At 48.9% G+C, this 19977-nt stretch overlaps 1 protein-coding gene across 3 annotated transcripts in view; it reads right to left on the reverse strand.

Annotated features, from left to right (window-relative positions):
* The window catches only part of LOC144110446 (uncharacterized), a 102976-nt gene extending 84739 nt beyond the window's left edge, over positions 1–18237 (reverse strand). Inside the window, exon 1 of one of the 3 annotated variants that reach the window (XM_077643345.1) lies at positions 18071–18237. Coding sequence is in view for 2 of the 3 variants with exons in the window: in XM_077643344.1 (XP_077499470.1) it covers positions 2761–3076 (316 nt within the window). In the remaining variant the exon portion in view is untranslated. Of the gene's footprint in view, positions 1–2760; positions 3171–18070 lie in introns of those variants that run through there. The other 2 variants (XM_077643344.1, XM_077643343.1) reach the window with 2 other exon arrangements.
* Positions 18238–19977: the final 1740 nt, after the last annotated feature.

Genomic DNA, 19977 nt, shown 5'->3' on the forward strand with positions numbered 1-19977 from the left:
GTTCACAATTGGAAAAGAGGTGCTGAAAGTGGTAAAGCAATACGTCTACTTAGGGCAGGTAGTCACAGCTGATACAGATCATGAGAGGGAAATAACTAGAAGGATAAGAATGCGGTGGAGCGCACATGGCAGGTTCTCTAAGATCATGAATAGCAGTTTACAAATATCCCTCAAGAGAAAAGTGTACAACATCTGTATCTTGCCGGTACTCACCTATAGAGAAGAAACGTGGAGGCTGATGAAAAGGGTTCAGCTTAAGTTAAGGACAATGCAGCAAGCCATGGGAAGGAAAACAATAGATGTAACGTTAAAAGACAGGAAGCGGGCGGAGTGGTTGAGGAAAGAAACGCGCGTTGACATCCTAGTCGAAATCAAAAGGAAGAAATGGGCTTGGGCAGGGCATGTGATGTGGAGGCAAGACAACCGCTGGTATTTAAGGCTAACAGAGTGGTATCCAAGAGAAGGCAAGCATAGCAGGGGGCGGCAGATGGTTAGGTTGGCGGATGAGATTAAGAAGTTCGCAAGCATAGGGCGGGCGCAGCTGGCAAAGGACAGGTTTAATTGGAGAGACATGGGAGAACCTTTGCCCTGCAGTGGGTGTAGTCAGGCTGATAATGATGATGATTGTTTTAAGTGCAATTAACTAATTAACCGAAGTTAATTAATTCAGGTCACTAACTAGCACAACAAATTTGAACTCATTCTAGGCTGTAGTGCAGTTTAGCTTCAATTGCAATTAACTCATTAACGCTACTTAATGCGGGTCGCTAACATGAACAGCGCATTTGCACTCAGCCTATGCTTTCCAATGGTATACAACTCGATGCTATAGCACAGTTTGGTTTTAATTGTAACTAACTAATTATCACTAAGTCTCGTCGGCAACTAGCACAGTGAATTTACACTTGACCTAGTCTTTGCAATAGTATATGACTCGACACCATAGCACAAACTTTTGTTTTAAATGCAATTAACTAATCAATGCTAATTATTTCGTTCCAGTAATTAGTAGACATACCTGCATGATTCACCAATTGTCCACACTCATGGTTGATCACGTACCTAAATTTTCTAACGGTATATGACTCGACGCAGTAGAGGAAAGTTTTGTTTTAACTCCAATTAACTAATAATCAACGCTAATTAGTTCGGTCCAGTAATTAGTCAACGTAACTGCATGATAGACCAATAGTGCAAACTCATATGGTTGATCACGTGACATGTACTATATATAAGCTTAGACAAAGAGTATAGTAGCATTAAATAACAGTGACAAAAGGAGAGAAAACAAGCGCTAGTCTGTTCCTTGCACGGCTATTTAGCCCAGTTATTTAGCGCTACAACTATGTCCTCTCTATCTAAACAGCAATCAGCCCAGCTTTTACCTTAAATCTTAGACGCAGCTGGACAGCGAAATCGACTTGGCTGTTTGGGCTTGCTGGTCAGTGATCATGGTCCCAGTCCTGTCCATTTCTTCCTTTGTCCTTGTCTTTTAGCGCGCTGCATTCTTAAACCATTTTCAAAGTTGTGCCCGCAGGTTGCCGGCGAGTACAGCTACGCTCCAAAATCTTAGCTGCGTTCTTGCCCCGAAAGAGGCCGCAATAGCAGTTCCGCAAGGCTAAAACTGCTCTTACGTAACGCGAGTGACAGCAGTGCTGCTGCGACAGCAAAAGCGAAACTTTCACGTCCAAAACTCGGCAGTCAATATTGCACGCACCCTTTCCAGCGTCCAGACTGTGGCTGTGCCGTGTAAGGAAAAGCATATAGTGACTTCTTCGACTCTCAAAAGAACATACATTAAGGGTAAGTCACACTTGCCACTCTACAATTTGTTACACAAAGGTAGGCGCGTACGTATGTACATGTGCTTATACATTCTATCTCTACATGGTCTCCTCCCTATGCACGTTCATCGGGCCGACCCGTCGCGCGGGCTCAGCGCACGATGCCTGGCTACTGCGCCGGAGTACCCGAGTTGGAACGCGGCCGCGGCGACCGTGTTTCGATGGAGGCGAAACACCAGACGCGCGTCTGTTTTCTGCACGTTGTTCATCCCAAGAGCCTTCCACTAGAGCACCTTTCTCTCTCTCCTTTCACTCCCCCGAGTTCGAACGTGGCCGCGGCGACCGCGTTTCGATGGAGGCGAAACACAAGACGCGCGTCTGGTTTCTGCGCGTGTCAGTGCACGTTAATGATCCCAAGTGGTCGAACTTATTCCGGAGCCCTCCACTATAGAGCACCTTTCTCTCTCTTTCTTCTTTCATTCCCCCGAGTTGGAACGCCGCGGCGACCTCGTTTAGATGGAGGCGGAACACAAGACGCGCGTCTGGTTTCTGTGCGTGTCAGTGCACGTTATTGACCCCATGTGGTCGAAATTATTCCGAAGCCTTCCACTAGAGCACCTTTCTCTCTCTTATTTCACTCCGTCTGATCGGGTAAGTTGCTGCATAAACACTTTTAAACTTCAGTCCCTGTGGCCATGTTCAATGACAGCCCAAAACGAGTTCGCACCCCGCTTCATTATAAGCCCGCACCTCAGCACAGCCGCGGCAGAAAGCGACCGAGATGCGACATTGACACAATGCACACAAAGACGTGCCGTTACGCCATCACTCAAACCGAGAAAGGCCAGCGCCCGAGATATCCTTCATGCTTGCTAAATTTTCTTAGAAATGGCCCTGCAGCTCACATGCGCACAGTGCTAGGCGGCCGGAACGCCGAACGCGCGGCTAGTTACGACAGCGTACAATGCATACGCACCGGGAAGAGGTTTCTCACAGACATTTTCTTCAAAGTGGCTGCAGGAGTCCGCAGGCGCCCCATGAACGGCTTTATCCTGGAATGCATACGTCTCGGACACACCAGGAAGAAGTTTCTCATCGGCACTCTCCTCAAATTGGCTGTAGGAGTCCGCGGGCGCCCCTTGATCGGCATTATCCTGGAATCCATACAACTCGGACTCGTCGACGTCAGACTCTTCTGTTTCATAGTCGTCCACGGTAAACGATACCGGACCCAAGTCAAGCTGCAGTTCACTGCTCGGACCGGGGTCCATTTCCAAGGAATCCTCTTCCATCGCGCTCTCGAAACGTTTCACACAGTGGCGTTCGCCTACTGCCGAGCCAAGCGGGCAAGCGTCGCTCCGCGTCGCAGCTGCGCGGCTGCACTGGCTGCGTCGTCAGAGCAGCCAGTTGAACGTTTAGCCGCCAGGCGCCGCCACCGAAACAGATTCGCTGGTCCCACTGATCTCCACTAGGGGGCAGGATGCCGCATCGGGCGCTAAGGCGCTAAGGTAAGCTGCCGCAGGTGGGCAGCTAAGGTATTTAAATACCTGTACAGAAAGAGCGTTGACACACAGTGGCGGAAACGAACTAGAAAGCTGGCCAGTAAGTTTGCCAGAGACGAGGAAGGAGAAAGAGCATTAAACGACAGATTAAAAACGTCGTAGGTAAAAATTGGATAGATTCAATGGAAAATAAGCATAGTGTAGAACAATATCGATGCTGGAAAAGGCAGATCAGGAACGTTTTATGATAACTCAAGATCAAGAGGCAGTGCCCTCCTCTTTGAAGTTAGGTCAGGGTGTCAGAACGCGCAGCTACAAAAAGAAATTTAACGAAGATGGCACGTGCTGTGCGTGGTAAATCTGTAGAAACAAAAGAACACCTCATCCTAAAATGTGATGGTATCCATCCCGATGTCGATGCAGGCACAGTCACTCTTCCTGAGGCCTTAGGGTTTAGAGATAACAATAGTCATGTAAATAAATCTGCGGTGGAAATTAGCAAAAAGCGATTGGAGGATTGGTGGCACAAAAGCAGAGAGGTGACATAAGTTTTAAAGTGTAGGAAGACGTTTTTTAAAGAAAATGGCGAATTTTATTAACAACTTACAGCAGAGTTAAAGAAAAATGAAGGAAAAAAACTGAACATAGTGGCAACAACCACTGCCCTCTTTCAAGGGGGACGCTCCTACCTTCCATCCATCCATCCATTGCTAGGGTGCTTCGATGCCAGCGCCGGGTGGAGACAACTTCAGCGACGCCGCCATATTGAATCACAACTGCCTCTCCCATGTACCGCGAAATGCTGGACTGCTAGCCCAGTGTAGCTCTCGCTGCAAAAGGCCGTTCAAGTTAAGACACTTTGAAGCGCGCCGAGAGCATGAACGGCGCCGCTGATCCCGTGTGATTCATTATGGCGGCGCCGCTGAAGTTGTCTCCACCCTGGCGGCGCTGGCATCGAAGCATTCTTAAGGGTGTCTCCGCTTTTCAGGGTGAGGACACTGCCCGCGACGGCAACATGTTGGGCCCCACTCTCCCGTCGGCTGAATAGAGCGCAATGCGGCGACGGGTCGTTCGGAAGACAAAACTGCCACTACCGCGTGAAAATCCGCAAACCTGGTGTTCTAACAAGAAAGGGTGGTACCAGAGATGTTTCAAACAGTGAATCGGAGTTAGCTAAGCTAAAATATGTCATGTTTCGCAACTGATCTGCTGAGAAATTCGGCGCCTTGCGAGCATTCGTAACGTTCTCACAGCGGTTGTAACATTTCCAGCGCTATCTGTACACCCGGATACATGGTTTGCATGTGACGTCACGTCCGGCGGCGCGCGCTGCGGCGGACATGTTGGTGCAGTCTGCAATGCAGTCTGTGCGGAGTCGGTGGAGTGCGGGCCGCACGCGTTTCCTCGCTAGTGGTAACACGTGCAATTTTGTTGCCTTTTGTGTGGCATGCCGCCGCTTCTCAGTAAGCAGCCTTTAGACGCTACCTACCGCTTAGATCTTACGGGGTCGGAGCGCGTTCTGTATGCGGAAAAAGTGCGTCTCTGCGATAATATCGACCCGTTCATGCTGCGGCCGGGAACGGACACAAGCGATGTCGACATATTTCCAGAGATTTATTACGGTGACATCGTCAATTACCTTGTTTTTTCTGCAAACTTTCTGACCCTTGAAGAAATGAAGGCGTTTAAGTCCACCGAGGCGCTTAATTATTTCACTAGCGGCTGGGTGAAGGGGCTGTCGGCAAAACAGCTGCAAGGGGACAAGGTGCTTCTACTTGGAGAGGTAAGCCGCAGGGCATTGATCTTTGTAAGGATTAGAGTAAAGAAATAACGGTTACTAAATCCACAAGTGAGTGAGTGTAAGCAATCGCTCAGTAAAGTTTTAAAAAGAACTGCTTACAAACTGTCAGGCTAGTGATTCATTTCTTCATATGTACTGAACCTGGACGACTTCAGATTAATCACGAGTTATTCTATTTTTATGGGCATATGAAAGGAACCGTTGCTGGTTTATCTTAGTTTGGAAACCCAACAAGTTATTGCGCAAAAAAGAAACGGTCATGCGTGGAGAGATTGTTATCGCTCGCTACAGATTTGTCGACCAACAATTTAGGTCTCGCCTGTCGCGTCGTGCATTATGGCCCGCATTAACTGATCAAGCTCAACGCTGTTGCCGTTTTTGACGGTCCGGTAGCGCGACAAGATCGACAATGACGTGTGCCTTCGCAGAGATGTGCCCAATGTTAATTTGGATTCGTAGCCTCCACTGTTGCCGACTCCTCAGCCTGACACTCCGCTTGAGCCGCGCGTTTCTGGGTCCGTCGTCTTGCCGCGCGAGCGTGGCGACCGGGATCACCATGTTTTGCGCTGTAGCCGAGCAAAAGCGTAGGGGCCCAGTCCGGGTCCGTCTCCTCCCACAGTCTTGATGGTCTGCCTACAAAATGCAAGAAAAAATTGTTTAAAATGAGATTTTCCACATGCTTGTACGTCATGCACCTAAATAAACATTGTGCATATGCAACGGACTTACCTTTTACGAAGTGGGCGCCGCAAACACGTATGCCCGTCCTTTCGGTGTTGAGATCGGCACGTTTTATACGAGCCAGCCACACCTCCCGTCGCTTCGCGCATAAAGCTTTCGTACGGTCACCTTGATGCTCGATGACCTTTGGAAGACGAAAAAAGTTTGTGTTTGTTGATTTCGCCCAACAAGTGCGGTTGGAGCATCCAACAACAGCGCAGATAACCATCGCAACGCCGTCGAAGTACACCGTACGCGCGAATTGCATCAAGTGCACCACGGCCGCTGCGACTGCACCAACATGGCGGAACAGTATCCCAGGGTTCCCAGCTACGACGTCAGTGCAAGCCATGTATACTCTACATCTCGATTGCTTTTTCAACAGTCAGAATTGCTTATTTAGAGCTGGAGTTTCATAATCGCCAAACACTGCCACTCGGGCAGTTCTAACGAGAATATCCAGCTTTCCTGTCAACGACAGTTTCGAGGATGTTTGGCATTAACTTGCTCCTCTGTTGCTACTTCGACAAAGCAGTGGCAGTATATAAGAGATAAATATTGTCGCCGACAAACGTAGGGTGGCACGAAAAAAGGTCTTTTGTTAATCCGAAGGCCAGAAACCCAGCAGCGCGCGTTCGAACGGGAACGTCCTCTTCTTCGCTCCCACACGAGCCCAGCCATGCCGCTCGGCCGCATGGCGGCGCTCGCAGAATGTGAGCAGTGTGGCATTGCCCCCCTCTTTTCAAGAGGCATCGCCTCGATGCCTCCGGCAAGGGGGATAAAGAGTGTGGAGACACCGAAAGTGCGATGGCGTGTGGTGGCAGCACTGAATGTGAACTCCGGGAGGGGCTAACGGGCGTAATACGGTTTCATGCGGGACACGTGGACGACTTCAGACTTGGGCGGGCGAGAGGACCGGACAACTCCTTGCGGGTACACTTCATAGTTCACATCGCTGAGTTGACGTAGCACCTCGTAGGGACCGAAGTAGCGCCGCAGAAGCTTTTCAGAGCGACCGCGCACACGTATAGGGCTCCATACCCAGACGTGCTCGCCGGGTTGGTAAATCACCTCCCTGTGGCGGAGGTTGTAACGCCGGGCGTCAGTTGTCTGCTGGTGGCGAATGCGTTGTCGAGCAAGGTGGCGAGCGGCTTCTGCATCGCGAACGAATTGGTCAGCGCCTGGGACAGACGAGGGGGTACAATCCGGGAGCAGCATGGCGTCAAGCATGGTCAGGGCATCTCGGCCATACACCAAACGGAAGGGGGTGAAGCGCGTCGTTTCTTGGAGGGCGGTGTTGTACGCAAACGTGATGTAGGGAAGTATTTCGTCCCAGTTGCGATGGTCAGCGTCGACATACACAGACATCATATCTGTGATGGTCTTGTTCAGCCTCTCAGTAAGTCCATTCGTTTGAGGATGGTAAGCAGTCGTTTTTCTATGACTGGTGCCACTAAGACGGAGGACCTCGTGTGTAAGAGCCGACGTAAACGCGGTTCCCCGGTCAGTTAATACAACCACGGGGGCGCAGCACGATGTGGTGAACAAAGAACTGTGCAATTTCAGCCGCGGTGCCACGGGGAAGAGCCTTGGTATCACAATAGCGGCTTAGGTAGTCCGTGGCAACAACAATATACCTGTTTCCCATGGAGGACACCGGGAATGGGCCCAGTAAGTCCATGCCGACTTGTTGGAATGGGATTTGCGGTGGATCAATTGGCTTCAGAAGGCCGGCCGGTTTTGTCGGTGGTACCTTCCGTCGTTGACACTCACGGCAGGTTCGAACGTAGCGTTGGACGACCGCAGCAAGCCGTGGCCAGTAGTACTTGTGGCGGAGGCGTCCCAATGTTCTGGAAAAACCGAGGTGGCCAGAAAAAAGGTCGTCGTGGCATGCAGCGAGAACTGCATGCAGCGTGGCATGCAGCGGCGCTCGCAGAATGTGAGCAGTGTGGCAATATATTAAAGCGTAACAACTGTCAGAAGATTTTAACATACACTGCTCACCTCGTGTTTGGGGTGTTGTTGAAACAGACCAGTGAACTGTGTAGGAGTCTCACTGTTTAATGGTAGCACAAAATTGACTCACATTACTTTATAATTTGTCTTGCTTTCAAGAAATGTGTGAAACAGTCACATTTGTTGAATCTGCTACTGCGTGGTTGTCTTTCGTAGTCTACAATTAACTTGTGCATGTGTATGATTCACTTTGCACAAGAGCGTGATAGCCATAACCACTGCTTATTCGCCGTGAAATTTTTACTTCAGTTTTGGGAAGGTTGAAGGCTATGCCAGCTCGTAATGACCAGCCTGTTCACTTCAACAAAACCAAATTAAAAGATATATTTTGTGTGTCGCTACTCCAAGCCTCCGCACTTTTCGCCACAGGAAAACAGCGGACATCAAATGCACTGACCATAGGAGTCGGTGTTGCTGAGTGAAACACAGCACGTAAATATCAGAACAGCAAAGAATAATCCATTTATTTACAATATACATGATATTGAATGTACACATTCCACTCTGCGTTCTAAAACAAAAGGCAACTTGTACTCACTGAAGACCTGCGCCTGCTAGTTTTGCTTCCATAGGATCGATCAGGAAGTTCAGGTATGCTCAGCCATCGTGCGAAAGCACGAAGCCTAAGGGACACAAGACGGTTAACAAGTTTCTGAAAAATTTCTGAGTGCTGTGTGCACGAAACTTATGGGAGGGCCACACTACTGATAATCATTGTCTTAGTGTCTTCACTAGGTTTTTGAGACGACTAATATCCCTTGTTTCAAAAAAAAAATTTCAAATGTCTTTTCGCGCTGCTCAGCAATTTTCAGAACTTCTTCGCGCGTAAGTTAAATTTTTCCCACCTTGTACAAACTCTTTCAGCTGAACGAGTTTGTGCTGTTCTCCGGGCTCTCCCGCGGTCAGCATGCGCATGCAGACCAAGCGATGTTCCACAGTAGACAAAATTGGCCTAAGAATCCTGCTAAATGAGAAAGTACGTCGCCCTCGATAGAAGACACTGGGTGCAGATCGACATCAATGACTTCTTTATTTTCGTCAGATTCGCACTGCCTCGCATGCTGTATTTCTGGAGAGAGAAAATCAACTAGATAATCACTGTCGTCAATTTCGTTGCCAGATTTTTTTGGAACTTTTAGAAACTGGCTCACTGACACAATTTTAAGGGCATTTTTTAGATCATATGAGCTGGGCACAGGCGCCGGCATTTGGATTACGGAAAATAAATTCTCCAAGCAGTCTTGGACATGCCTGCCAGTCAGGACAAATTTGTACCCGCAGTCTTTCACGACATGACTACGCCTGACTGGCAGGGCTTCCAGATTTTTCGCACGCCAATGCTGAGTACCGAGACAGCTTCTGACGCAAGGTTCAAAACAAACTGCTCGCTCATACTTTTCTTTGTCAATCATGCTTAAGGCGACCAACGGATGGCAAGCTGTCATTATCGTGTACCACTTGAATAAAAGTTCAAAAAACCAAGCAGTGGTTTCAGCTTCCGATGGTAACGCTCCTTGATCTACAAGGCACCTAATTCCTGCAGGGGCTTCTCTGAATAGCTGAACAGAGATTCCAACCTTCATTTTTGTGAAGTGACCATCTGAAAAATGAATTTCACACAGGTCAGCTGTTCATCGTGCTGATGCTCAATCAAATTCTCAACATGCCCTATCAAAATTTCAGTGCTCGGCAAATTAAAACTTGACACAATCTTTTCACTAAGATGCATGACAACCTTCCTCACAAGATGTCCTCTAATATTCTTAAGTACATGAGCAGGGTCTGGCATAAAGTAAAGCTCTCTTGCATCACAAGGGTGGGGAGCACTGCACACAGTCACCGAGTTAAGTGAGCTCGACAGACTTAAAGACCTCCACATGGCTCGGTTCGAGGCACCCATGTCACAGGTCACACAGACCATGCGAAGAGAGATATCTCCGAGCAGAGTCGTATGAGATGAAACACAAAATCTCTCAACGTGTCACCAACGTAGGCACCTGTAAATTGATAAGCTATCACTTGCTTCCGACAGCTGTTCATGCCTCCAACCATGAACACAAGAGCATGATTAGCTGGTTGATCAGACTCCGGCAGAGTCGTCGTTCCAAGAAAAACATCAGAACTGCGATCTAACTCTAGCCCTTTTCTGATCTCCATTTCGTCCAGAAACAATATGCAGTCTTTTTCAATACCGGCCATCATGGATACCTTGGTCCTCATTATTTCAAATATTTCAGTGAGCACGCCTGGTTGAAATGGAAGATGTTGTAGCCTTCTGCTGAGTGTTCTCCTTGACGGTAGCGGATTGCCTTGCTCAAGCAGAACATCGTATCCTGTAGGGCCACAAGCAAACATCAGCTACAAAGCCTTCTTTACTGTCGCTGGGCTCCATGGACAGCCCTTTCTGTTGTGCTTCTGCAGGGCGACTTTTTGATCTTCGTTCAGGAAGCTGAGATTTGAGGTCAAAGTAGACATCTCTTTCTGAAGGCGTTTTGTAGTTCTAATTTTTCTTTCCGGCTTTTTTTTTAGTCAGGGAGCATCGTCTCCTCAAAATCGAGTTCTTATTCTGAAGGTCCTGTACTTGTTTCACGAGCTCAGTTGCGGACATAGAAAACAAATCTGCTGTTCGTGCTCCACTCTCCCTTGCATCTTGATGCTCTTCGCTCACATAATTGTCAGCGCTCTCAGAACAGCATTCTTCTGCGGCTGATGAGCTCTGGTCACTATCACTGACAATGGTAGCTGGGAACGTTCGTTGACGAGGCGGCTTTCTGTATTTAGGTCGAGCTGAAAATGTTAAAAACACACAAACAAGTTACATTGAGGACACGAAGCAGTGAACTTGTCTTGAATTTAGCATATGCTTTTAAATGGTTCCCTTCATCGGATTTCGAACGACATGCTTAAGCTAGCAAACACAGACCCGTGATCAGGACCCGACATGCTTAATTCCGCCACCTGAACTGGAGGAACTATGGGGCAGATCAGCGAGAAAATGTCCCTATTATTTCTTCCGACTTTTTTATGCAATCAGCATTCGTAATAGAATCCTCTCGCAGTACATAAAGGCATTGCTTGGAGAGTATTTAAATAGCATCAGCATAAGTAGAGGTTAGTGACCCGACGTTTCTGAGTCGAAATGTTTATGTTGGAGAAAGTATATATATTTCCTTACGCCTGAATTCAAAAATCGTCGGCACAGCTGTGGATTTAAGAAGGCGCCGTCCATCCTGCCGATTGGCTTCAAATTGGTCTTGGTCAAAATGAAGGTGAAATAAAGTAATGCATGATAATACGAGGAACTGGAGCCTTTCATCAGTCAGATGTAAAGCTCGTGGCGTCATCAGCTCTACAAAAAGCAGTGATACCCAACAGCAGTTGTGATAAATATAAATACTCTTAGGGTATCGTGCCAAAAGGCATGCAATAGTAAATTCATAAACAGTACGTTCACTATGAACACAGATATATGCCCCACCTTGACATGCTCACAAAATTATATTATTTATTTATTTATTTATTTATTTACGAGGACTTCATCCCCTGTTCTTTGCTTCATTCGCCAAGAAATGAAGACCGACAAGTCGCCTTTGACGACTGCTAATTTAAGTAATTATGAAGGTGCAACTTTTCAGTTGTGCATAATGCTTCCGCCCCAGCAAATATTCTGAAATGGAAGCGCTTCGCATGCCTTACCTCGCATACTTTGGAGTTGTCTGTTGGCTTCCAGCCGTCTCGTTTGACCTGCGTTTCCCACTTTTTTCTGCGCGCACTGTATCGAGGAAAGCGAAATAACCGCTGTCCTTTTCTAGTGCTGGCAGAACAACCGGGAACACAACAGCCCGTCATAGCTTGATATGAGACTGCTTCATCACACACACAACACGAGCTCACTTCAACAGCCGGATCGGTAGTGCCACGAACAGAGCAAGACCCCATCGGCTAGCTCTTAAATAGACGTCTCCCAATTGCAAATAACGTGGCGCCAAAGGGGCGCGACATGACGCGCAAAATTTTTCACTACCGCCTTGGCTTAGCATGTTTGCAGCTTTCCCCGCCGCCTTTATCCTCCCGATTAGAGACGCCTCGGTACAAAATGCACCTTCTACCCCACTTTTTCGGAACTCACTTTTTCGGGACACCCCTCTCGCCCCATCTACTTCTTGGCACCAGTTCACCCCGAATATCCCGGCGCCGTATACCTACCTTAAGCGCGTCAGTAAGCAAGAGAGCATGCGTGACGAATTACACTGTCGTCAAGAAGAGGTGCCTTATTTTTGGTATCGCTTTTCAGTAAATCCCTACTGGGGAAAATATGCTACTTTGGTTACGTCACGTATAGCCACGAGATAAGTAAAATTCGTCACGCGTGCTTCTAGGCAGGCATGTCCTGGAGCTTACTTTTCTTGATGACAGCAGCGGGGATGAGAGCTTGCCTGCCGCGCGTCTTTCTGCTCAACATGAATCAAATCCTCTCCTTCTGTCCCTTCACCTCTTTCATTTCATTTCTCCATCCTGTCTGCTATCCTTTATTTCCGCTGCCCCAGCTCAGGTGCTTCCGTATCGATGGCAGATGCCGGGGCTAGCAGAAATCTTTTCCTTCCTTTTTTTATTTTAATAAAATCACTAACTACAACTAGCCCGGACCAGTACCAAATGAGAGGTCTACTGCCTTGGCCAGCGACTATGGAGAAAGGCGGCAAGCCAGCGTCTTTTGGCAACTGGAGCAGGCAATTCCGCTGAAGTGAGAAAGGCGGCCTGTGTTGCTCCGACTCCCCTTAGTTGAGTTTGGCGTGAATAGTGGCATTGAAATGAAGCCGTAATCTAGAGTTGAATTTTTCAGGTTTATTTGTGAATAGGTCGCTTTTATTGTTTTTCCTTCATGCTTTGAACAGAATGAAAAATTAACGTTTTTGTATAGTGCACTGAAATTTGTTGTTGCTATGCTGCGTTATTCAATTACAAATTTCATTGAACCGTTTATTTTTAATTCTTTCCAAGAAAAACCAATAAAAAGACAGATGTCTTGCTGAATAATCAGCAAGGTGTCGCATCGTACTATCAATCAACGTCTATTCAACACTATTCAGAGGGAAACTCTGACCATATGCATAATTTTTTGCGGAACAAGTCTTTAGCAAACGAGAAAATATGAACGTATTGTTTCAGACATGTCCTCAGTTATCCGCCCCAGAAGAGTGTGGCGACGGATCGTTTGGAAAAGAAATTTCTTATTACTGCTTGGAATCCTATACGTATGGCGGAGTAATAAGACAAAGTCATCCCAGTTAATGTTGGACAAGCGGGTGTTAACCACGCAACAAAAAGTTATGTTCGGAAAATCATCCTCCGCGCTGCTGGCATACCTGAGAAACTTGGGATCTAGTAAACAGTTTTTACGTTAGAACAGCAAGTGTAGCATAATCCAACAGCATTCGGTGACCCTGATACTGTAAATTATGACTGCGAAGGAGGCGCCAATAACCGCAGGCTCTTTTTCAGTGTAGCCAGTGAGTGGGGAACGCGGCGGCCAGTCATAACTTTGCGATCGGCGTGCATTCGCAGCGAGTGCATCATGTAAAAAACATTCAAAACTGGCAGAACATTGCTGCCATGAGCGAAACAAGCATGTAGCGTCAATATCCAGTTTATTCGCATCATTTAGTCGCCACGCAACCGCACAAAAACGACGCCACATGCATAGCGCGCAGTATACGCGACCGGCACGTGTGACACAACATGCCGCTGCGCGGGGGAAACGGTGGCGCGGGGTGCTACAAAAGGTGTCCTCACCCTGAAAGCGGAGGCGAGACAAGCGGGCATCGAGGCACCCTATCGGGCGCCTGAAAGTGACGCCACCGGAAGTTGGCCAGCATGTCCCGAAAGTCAGCCTTTGGCAGTGCATGAAATCGGACCTCAGCACAGTTTTTCTAGGTCTCCCTACCCCCACCGACCTTCCCCCATTCAGAGAATCTCAATTTCTAGGTCTCCTCGATTTGGCTGCACTTTCCGCACAAGTTCAGGAAGTGCAGCACTCTCGCACTCGATTTGACGGTGCAGCTAGCGCCACCTGCACTTCGGTACTCGATTTGACTTCGTGCTGCACAAGCCTCCGGGCGAGTTCTCTTCTCGTGCAAGTAGTACAAGGTGCTTGGCGCGCTTCGTAGCAGACGGCTCCGCGGCCTTGCTTGTTTTGGTGAGCGGCGTTGAGACCATGGTTGAGACGGCCGCGTTCCCGTGAGAGACGCGGCATCGGCGCCATGCCCTCACCAAACAGCTGAAATGCCAGTGCGCGTACGTGTGTGCATGTGCGCGTGTGTCTGTGTACGCGCGTAAGCGACTGGCTGGTTCTCATATTTCTGTCCAGCCTCGCACATCGCTTACACCATTTCTCTTTTGTGTGCAATTATTATTATAGACGCAGCACGGTGGGGCGCTTCCATAAGAGGCAGATGGTGAGATGTTTTATAATACGTGGGCGATTGCAACGTTTGTGACTCGCTGCGACATCAGTACCTCAGCTTAAGACAGCGACTGGGCTTGAGCTCGCCGTCAGTCCGCACCTTCGCCTGCCAGTTAGCCTCTGACAGTCACGTCACCATCCGCCGAAAGTGAACGCGATCTAGTTGAGTTCAAATATAGATCAGGCAACTGTTGGCGGACATGCGCAGTCATTTTTCGATAGAACGGAAGCAGCCCAAATCACGCGTATGAACTGTAAAAGATCGTCTCGAGCGGTAGTCTGAATAACCTCTCGAATTCAATGTTTGTTGCCTCTTCAAAATATCCGTCAAATCAGTGACGGTCGACCGGCCTGCGCCACATTGCACAACACAACGGAAAGAACGGTGTCAAATTCTTCACCACTTTCGGAATTACCAAATTTCATAGCCGCTCCACGAGATGTGCCACTTCGAGGGAACGCACAGCGTTCAATGCAGCTAGCACAATCTCGCGCATATGTCAAACGACGCAACAAACAACTACACATAGCCTCAGCAGACGACTCGATTTGGCCACTGCACCGACAGCACTAGTGTCAGGCTACACTCGCGCCGCAAGAACTGTCGCTGCACTGGCACGGCACTTTTGTGAACTAGTGCAGAAAGTGCAGACAGATCGAGGAGACCTTCTGTTTTAGTTTTCGTTTTCCACTTAGCATCTTGTCTGTTCGACGTTCTCGTCTTTTTTCATGACAATGCCTACCTGTTGCGCCGCCAACTGCATGAGGAGAGCAGCAAAGTCCTCGGGAAAGACGTTTGAAAAGTAAGGGTCTATTGCATCGCTATGGGACGACACTAGCAGACGACAGAACGTCGCTACATACAGTACGTACGGAGCCTCGTCTGCTGAGCTCTGTGTCGCCCCGTTGCGCTAGCGTCGCCAGCTCTGCTCTTTGTTGTGATGCACGTCGTCGCGCTCTAAGGCCAAGTTATACCGTCAATGGAGGATAAATTTAAGAAAGAATAGGTGCAAACCTTCATTAGGCAGCCGACTTTGCAATGGCCATTTTACCGAATTATGCTTAGACCGAACCGGCGCGAGGGCGAGGCCGCAATCTGGTGAGGTGCCGTCGGTGCTCTGATAGTTCACATTAACGCGTCCAAAAGGTATATGGTGCTGCTGTTTCGACGGAGCGTATCAAGTACTGTTTCGTACTGTAGCAAATTATGCCTGAATGGGCTTTTATAGGTGATGCCTGGTGCAGCTGACTTCTAACAGCGCTTTTAACATGCACTGCTGCATTCGTCTTTCTCATCAGTCGTTTCTCTCGTGCTGTGTAGATGAAACGAGGCTGTGCTATAAAGTTATATTGAAAGCACGTCTGGAAGATAAATGACACACTAAAGCAATAAACATCACCTGCCATTGATGAGAAGCGACATCGTCCGCCACCAACCGGAAACTGAAACAGCGGCAGTTCGAGTTTCAGGATTTCCGCGCCATTTCCTTTTCTTTGCAACACTAAAATTTGTCTTTAAGATGACCTAGACTCCTCGCCATTCCACTACTTCCCCTAATTACGCTCGGAAGACAAGAACCAGATCAGAAAATAGCGTTTAATGCACGTATACCCCTTTGCCGCGGCATGGTGAGACATGCATGCCTGTTCACTTCGGTTCCTGTGAAATTACAGGGTTCCCCAAACAATGCACACATTTCTCGCGTTGAGCTTGCTTATTCCTTTGATATTACAGTAGACGTTACACGAAAACAACGCGAAAAACTGAGAACGGAAGGGCGAAAGAGGCGACTTTTGCATTGAGGTACACAGCAGACACCGAACTTCCGGGACATGCAACCGAACTTCCGGTGGCTTCACTTGCGCCTACTTCGGAAAGCGGGTATGCGGCATCCAGCCGCCTAGTGGAGATCAGTGGCTGACCCAGTCATAATAATAATAATAATTGGTTTTGGGGGGAAAGGAAAAGGCGCAGTATGTCTCATATATCGTTGGACACCTGAAGCGCGCCGTAAGGGAAGGGATAAAGGAGGGAAAGAAGAAAGGAAGGAAAAGGTGCCGTAGTGGTCTCCGGAATAATTTCGATCACCTGGGGATCTTTAAAGTGCACTGACATCGCATAGCACACGGGCGCCTTAGCGTTTTGCCTCCATAAAAACGCAGCCTCCGCAATCGGGTTCGAACCCGGGAACACCGGATCGGTAGCCGAGCGCCCTAACCACTGAGCCACCGCGGCGGGTGCTTCGGTCGGGGTCGAAGGCAGGTACTCTGGCTCAGTATACGAGCGCCTTAACCACTAAGCCACCACGGCATATATCTGTATGGACAAGGATGATCTGACCCATTATCCTATTCCACTATCATCCCTCCATCCCCACTACTCTCTGCACTCCCTGCCCAGAACCATTAGCCTCTTCCCTCCACATTCTCTCCCTCTGCCCGGCGGACCCTCCCACGCGGGGCCTAGAGCACCTGCGTACTTCAAGACCTGGGAGGACTGGGAGGCCATGCTGCGCTCGGAGGACCCGGCCGTAGTGACCATCGCCATCGGCCGGGCCGCCAGTGTTACGGATCCTAGGAGCATAAACACTTTAGTGCAGTAGGGCGTACGGATACACAGGGCCCTGAATTCCTTCGTTGCAATAAAGTTTATATTTCCCTCACTCTACCTCTCAAGATTGAGAGAAATGGGAGGTTTAGGTGAGGACACCAGACGCTGAAACGCAGTCCTGCTTGGCGTCGCCAATGGGGTCCGTCCAGTTTTCGTATACGTGGAGGGCATAAGTGTAGCGGTCAGGAGGCTCGCCGTGCCGGAGCAAGTCTGGATGAGGTGCTTTAAAACGACATTGCAGTCAGCAATGCAATTGTGGCAGCCGAACCTATAGTTCGGCGCCATCGACTCGGGTTGACCGGTGTGCACGTTGCACCGGTGCCCTTAATTGCATCATCTAAGGGGGCGTCGCTCCGGGCGAATTAAATAGAATGATTGCAAGTATACCAGCAAATCACAACAGCAGATTTATAAATTCCAGGGTTAGTGCCGCCTCAAAGTTGCCGCTATCTTGTGGACAATTCTAGGTCGACCAAACTGGCCAATGTGTAAATGATCGGCTGTACGAGTAATATCGTATTCGGGATAAGGACTTTCTGACAATTTGAGGACGTCCTCAGGACGTTTGGCGCTTCTGGGCGTGCACGGGCATCGCGATCAGATAACACGTGAAGTTGCCGAAGCCTCCAGACTGTGGCAGCAAAGAAGCTCTATCGCAAAAAAAATATGCAGCGGCCTAATTAGCACGGCTATGCCAAGACATGTAGCAAAAGGTACGTTTCCCTGGCTGAACTTGTGCTCACTGTATGTTTAGCAATGAGAGACATTGGGCTCCATCTCGGCGGCTATGCGCTGTCTATTACGCTTGGCAGTCTGGCATCTCCGTTTGGCAAGGCGTTCCTCTCTCTGTTCGGGCGTCTCCGTTACTCTCTTCGCCTTCTGATGCTCATTTTCTCTTTGTTGAGTAGCCAACTGCCCGGCTACATCTTCAGGACCGGAAGAGTTGATCTTCTCTTGTCTATACCGCCATTTAGCAGCGGCTGGACTCTCCTTCTCTGCATGAATGTCAAACGTTGTGATACAGACGCCCACTACATCTCCGCCTTTTATACGCAACGCTGCGCATGCGACGCGCAGTTCGGCTGATATAGCAGCGAGGCGGCGACGAAGAATGCGACGAATCTGTGGGGTCTCTGGTTACCATGGTATAGGCGCATGCGCACAACTGCTCACCTGCGTGACGTCAAGCTCGGCTCCTCCGGAAGTGGAGCGGGTGTGGCGATGGCGAAGTGCACGCCGCACCTTTCTCCTCTCCGGTTGCCATAGTAGCGGCGCACGTGCACAGCTGGCCTCTCCCATGCACCGCGAAATGCTCGACTGGTAGCCCAGTGTAGCTCTCGCTACAAAAGAAATCGAAATTCCAAGCCTTTTATCTTGCTGTCTGGATCTCTCCGCCATCCTTCTCATCAGATTCCAAAAGCGAGAGCTGGCGAAGATGACCCCTATTCGAAATATGATATGCAGCATGCGTATATTGAAGGCATCTCACTCTTGGAATGTGATGAAGGCTTCCTTGGCGGACGTGTGCGGATAGCTTTTGCTACCTGTCTTTTTCAGGTTTATCCTAAAACACGCACGCATGTCAGCCTCAGCGTGTATAAATTTGGTTGCTTCATATTAAAAGGTCCGTTTAACGCAGAAGCTTTAAGAAACTCGTGTCGCATAAAATCCGGCGTCGTTGACCGTGAGCTTTCGAAAAATTTAACGAAAAATCCTGAGAAGCGAGCTAGGAGGCAGGTGGGTCACCCAGGTCACGTGACCTTACGGCGTCATCATAACCTGCCCGCCATGGCAAGTTGAATAATGAGCCGCTGCGGTGGCTCGGTGGTTATGGCGCTTGGCTGCTGACCCGAAAGACGCGGGTTCGATACCGGCCGAAGCGGTCATATTTCGATGGAGGCGAAATAAGCCCGAGTACTGTGCGATGTCAATGCACGTTAAAGAACCCCAGGTGGTCGAAACTTGCGGAGCCCTTCACTACGGTGTCCCTCATAGCCTGAGTCGCTCTGGTACGTTCAACCTCCCTACGCCCTAAACCGCAAGTTAATGATTTGCCGCTCGTGAAGAGCAACCTGCCTTGGGTCGCGCAAGCCCCACCGGTGGCAGCACCTGCTATCGCGGGGCAGTGGCGCATCGTTTAACCGCTGCACCACTGCGCCAGGAGTGGTGCGCGGATTCTGAGAGCCTTATGCAAATATAAAGAATGACCAATTCTGTACACATATGGGAATTAACCCATAACGCTATCTCGTCTTACCCTAGAGCCCGAGCGTATCTTAAGTGTCCCCTCCATTTTCTTTTTCGGAAGTGGGCAAATGCTCTCATTTTTGCCTTTTCTCCATCTCCCTCACCATTGAATCCTTGGCCCTCTTTCAACCTCACCCTCATTCTTTTAAAATTTCCTGATCCTCTCCCTATCCTCTCTTCCTGTCCCCTTACCTCTCTCATTTCATTTCTCCATTCTGCCTGCTATAATTTATTTCCGCTGCCCCAGCTCAGGTGCCGGGGCTAGCAAAAATCTTTTCCTTCCCTTTTATTATTTTAATAAAGTCACCTACTACTACATGATCCTGGAACCCGACCGAGGCGGCAGCATTTCCATGGAGGCGAGACACAAAGGCGCCCCTGTGCTGTGCGATGTCAATGCAGGCTAAAGATAAAAATAATAATATTAACAATAACAATAATTGGTTTTGGGGAAAAGAAATGGCGCAGTATGTCTCATATATCGTTGGACACCTGAGCCGCGCCTGAGGGAAGAAATAAAGGAGTGAAAGAAGAAAGGAAGAAAGAGGTGCCATAGTGGAGGGCTCCGGAATAATTTCGACCACATGGGTATCTTTAACGTGCACCGACATCGCATAGCACACGGGCGCCTTAGCGTTTTGACTCCATAAAAACGCAGCCGCCGCGGTCGGGTTCGAAACCGGGAACTCCGGATCAGTAGCCGAGCGCCCTAACCACTGAGCTCCCGCGGCGGGTGGTTAAAGGTCCCCAGGTGGTCAAATTATTCCGCAGCCCTTCACTACGACACCTCTTTTTTGCTTTCTTTCACGGATCCCTCCTTTATCCCCTCCCTT

This window comes from Amblyomma americanum, chromosome 11 (assembly GCF_052857255.1).
Source record: "Amblyomma americanum isolate KBUSLIRL-KWMA chromosome 11, ASM5285725v1, whole genome shotgun sequence".
NCBI lineage: Eukaryota > Metazoa > Arthropoda > Arachnida > Ixodida > Ixodidae > Amblyomma > Amblyomma americanum.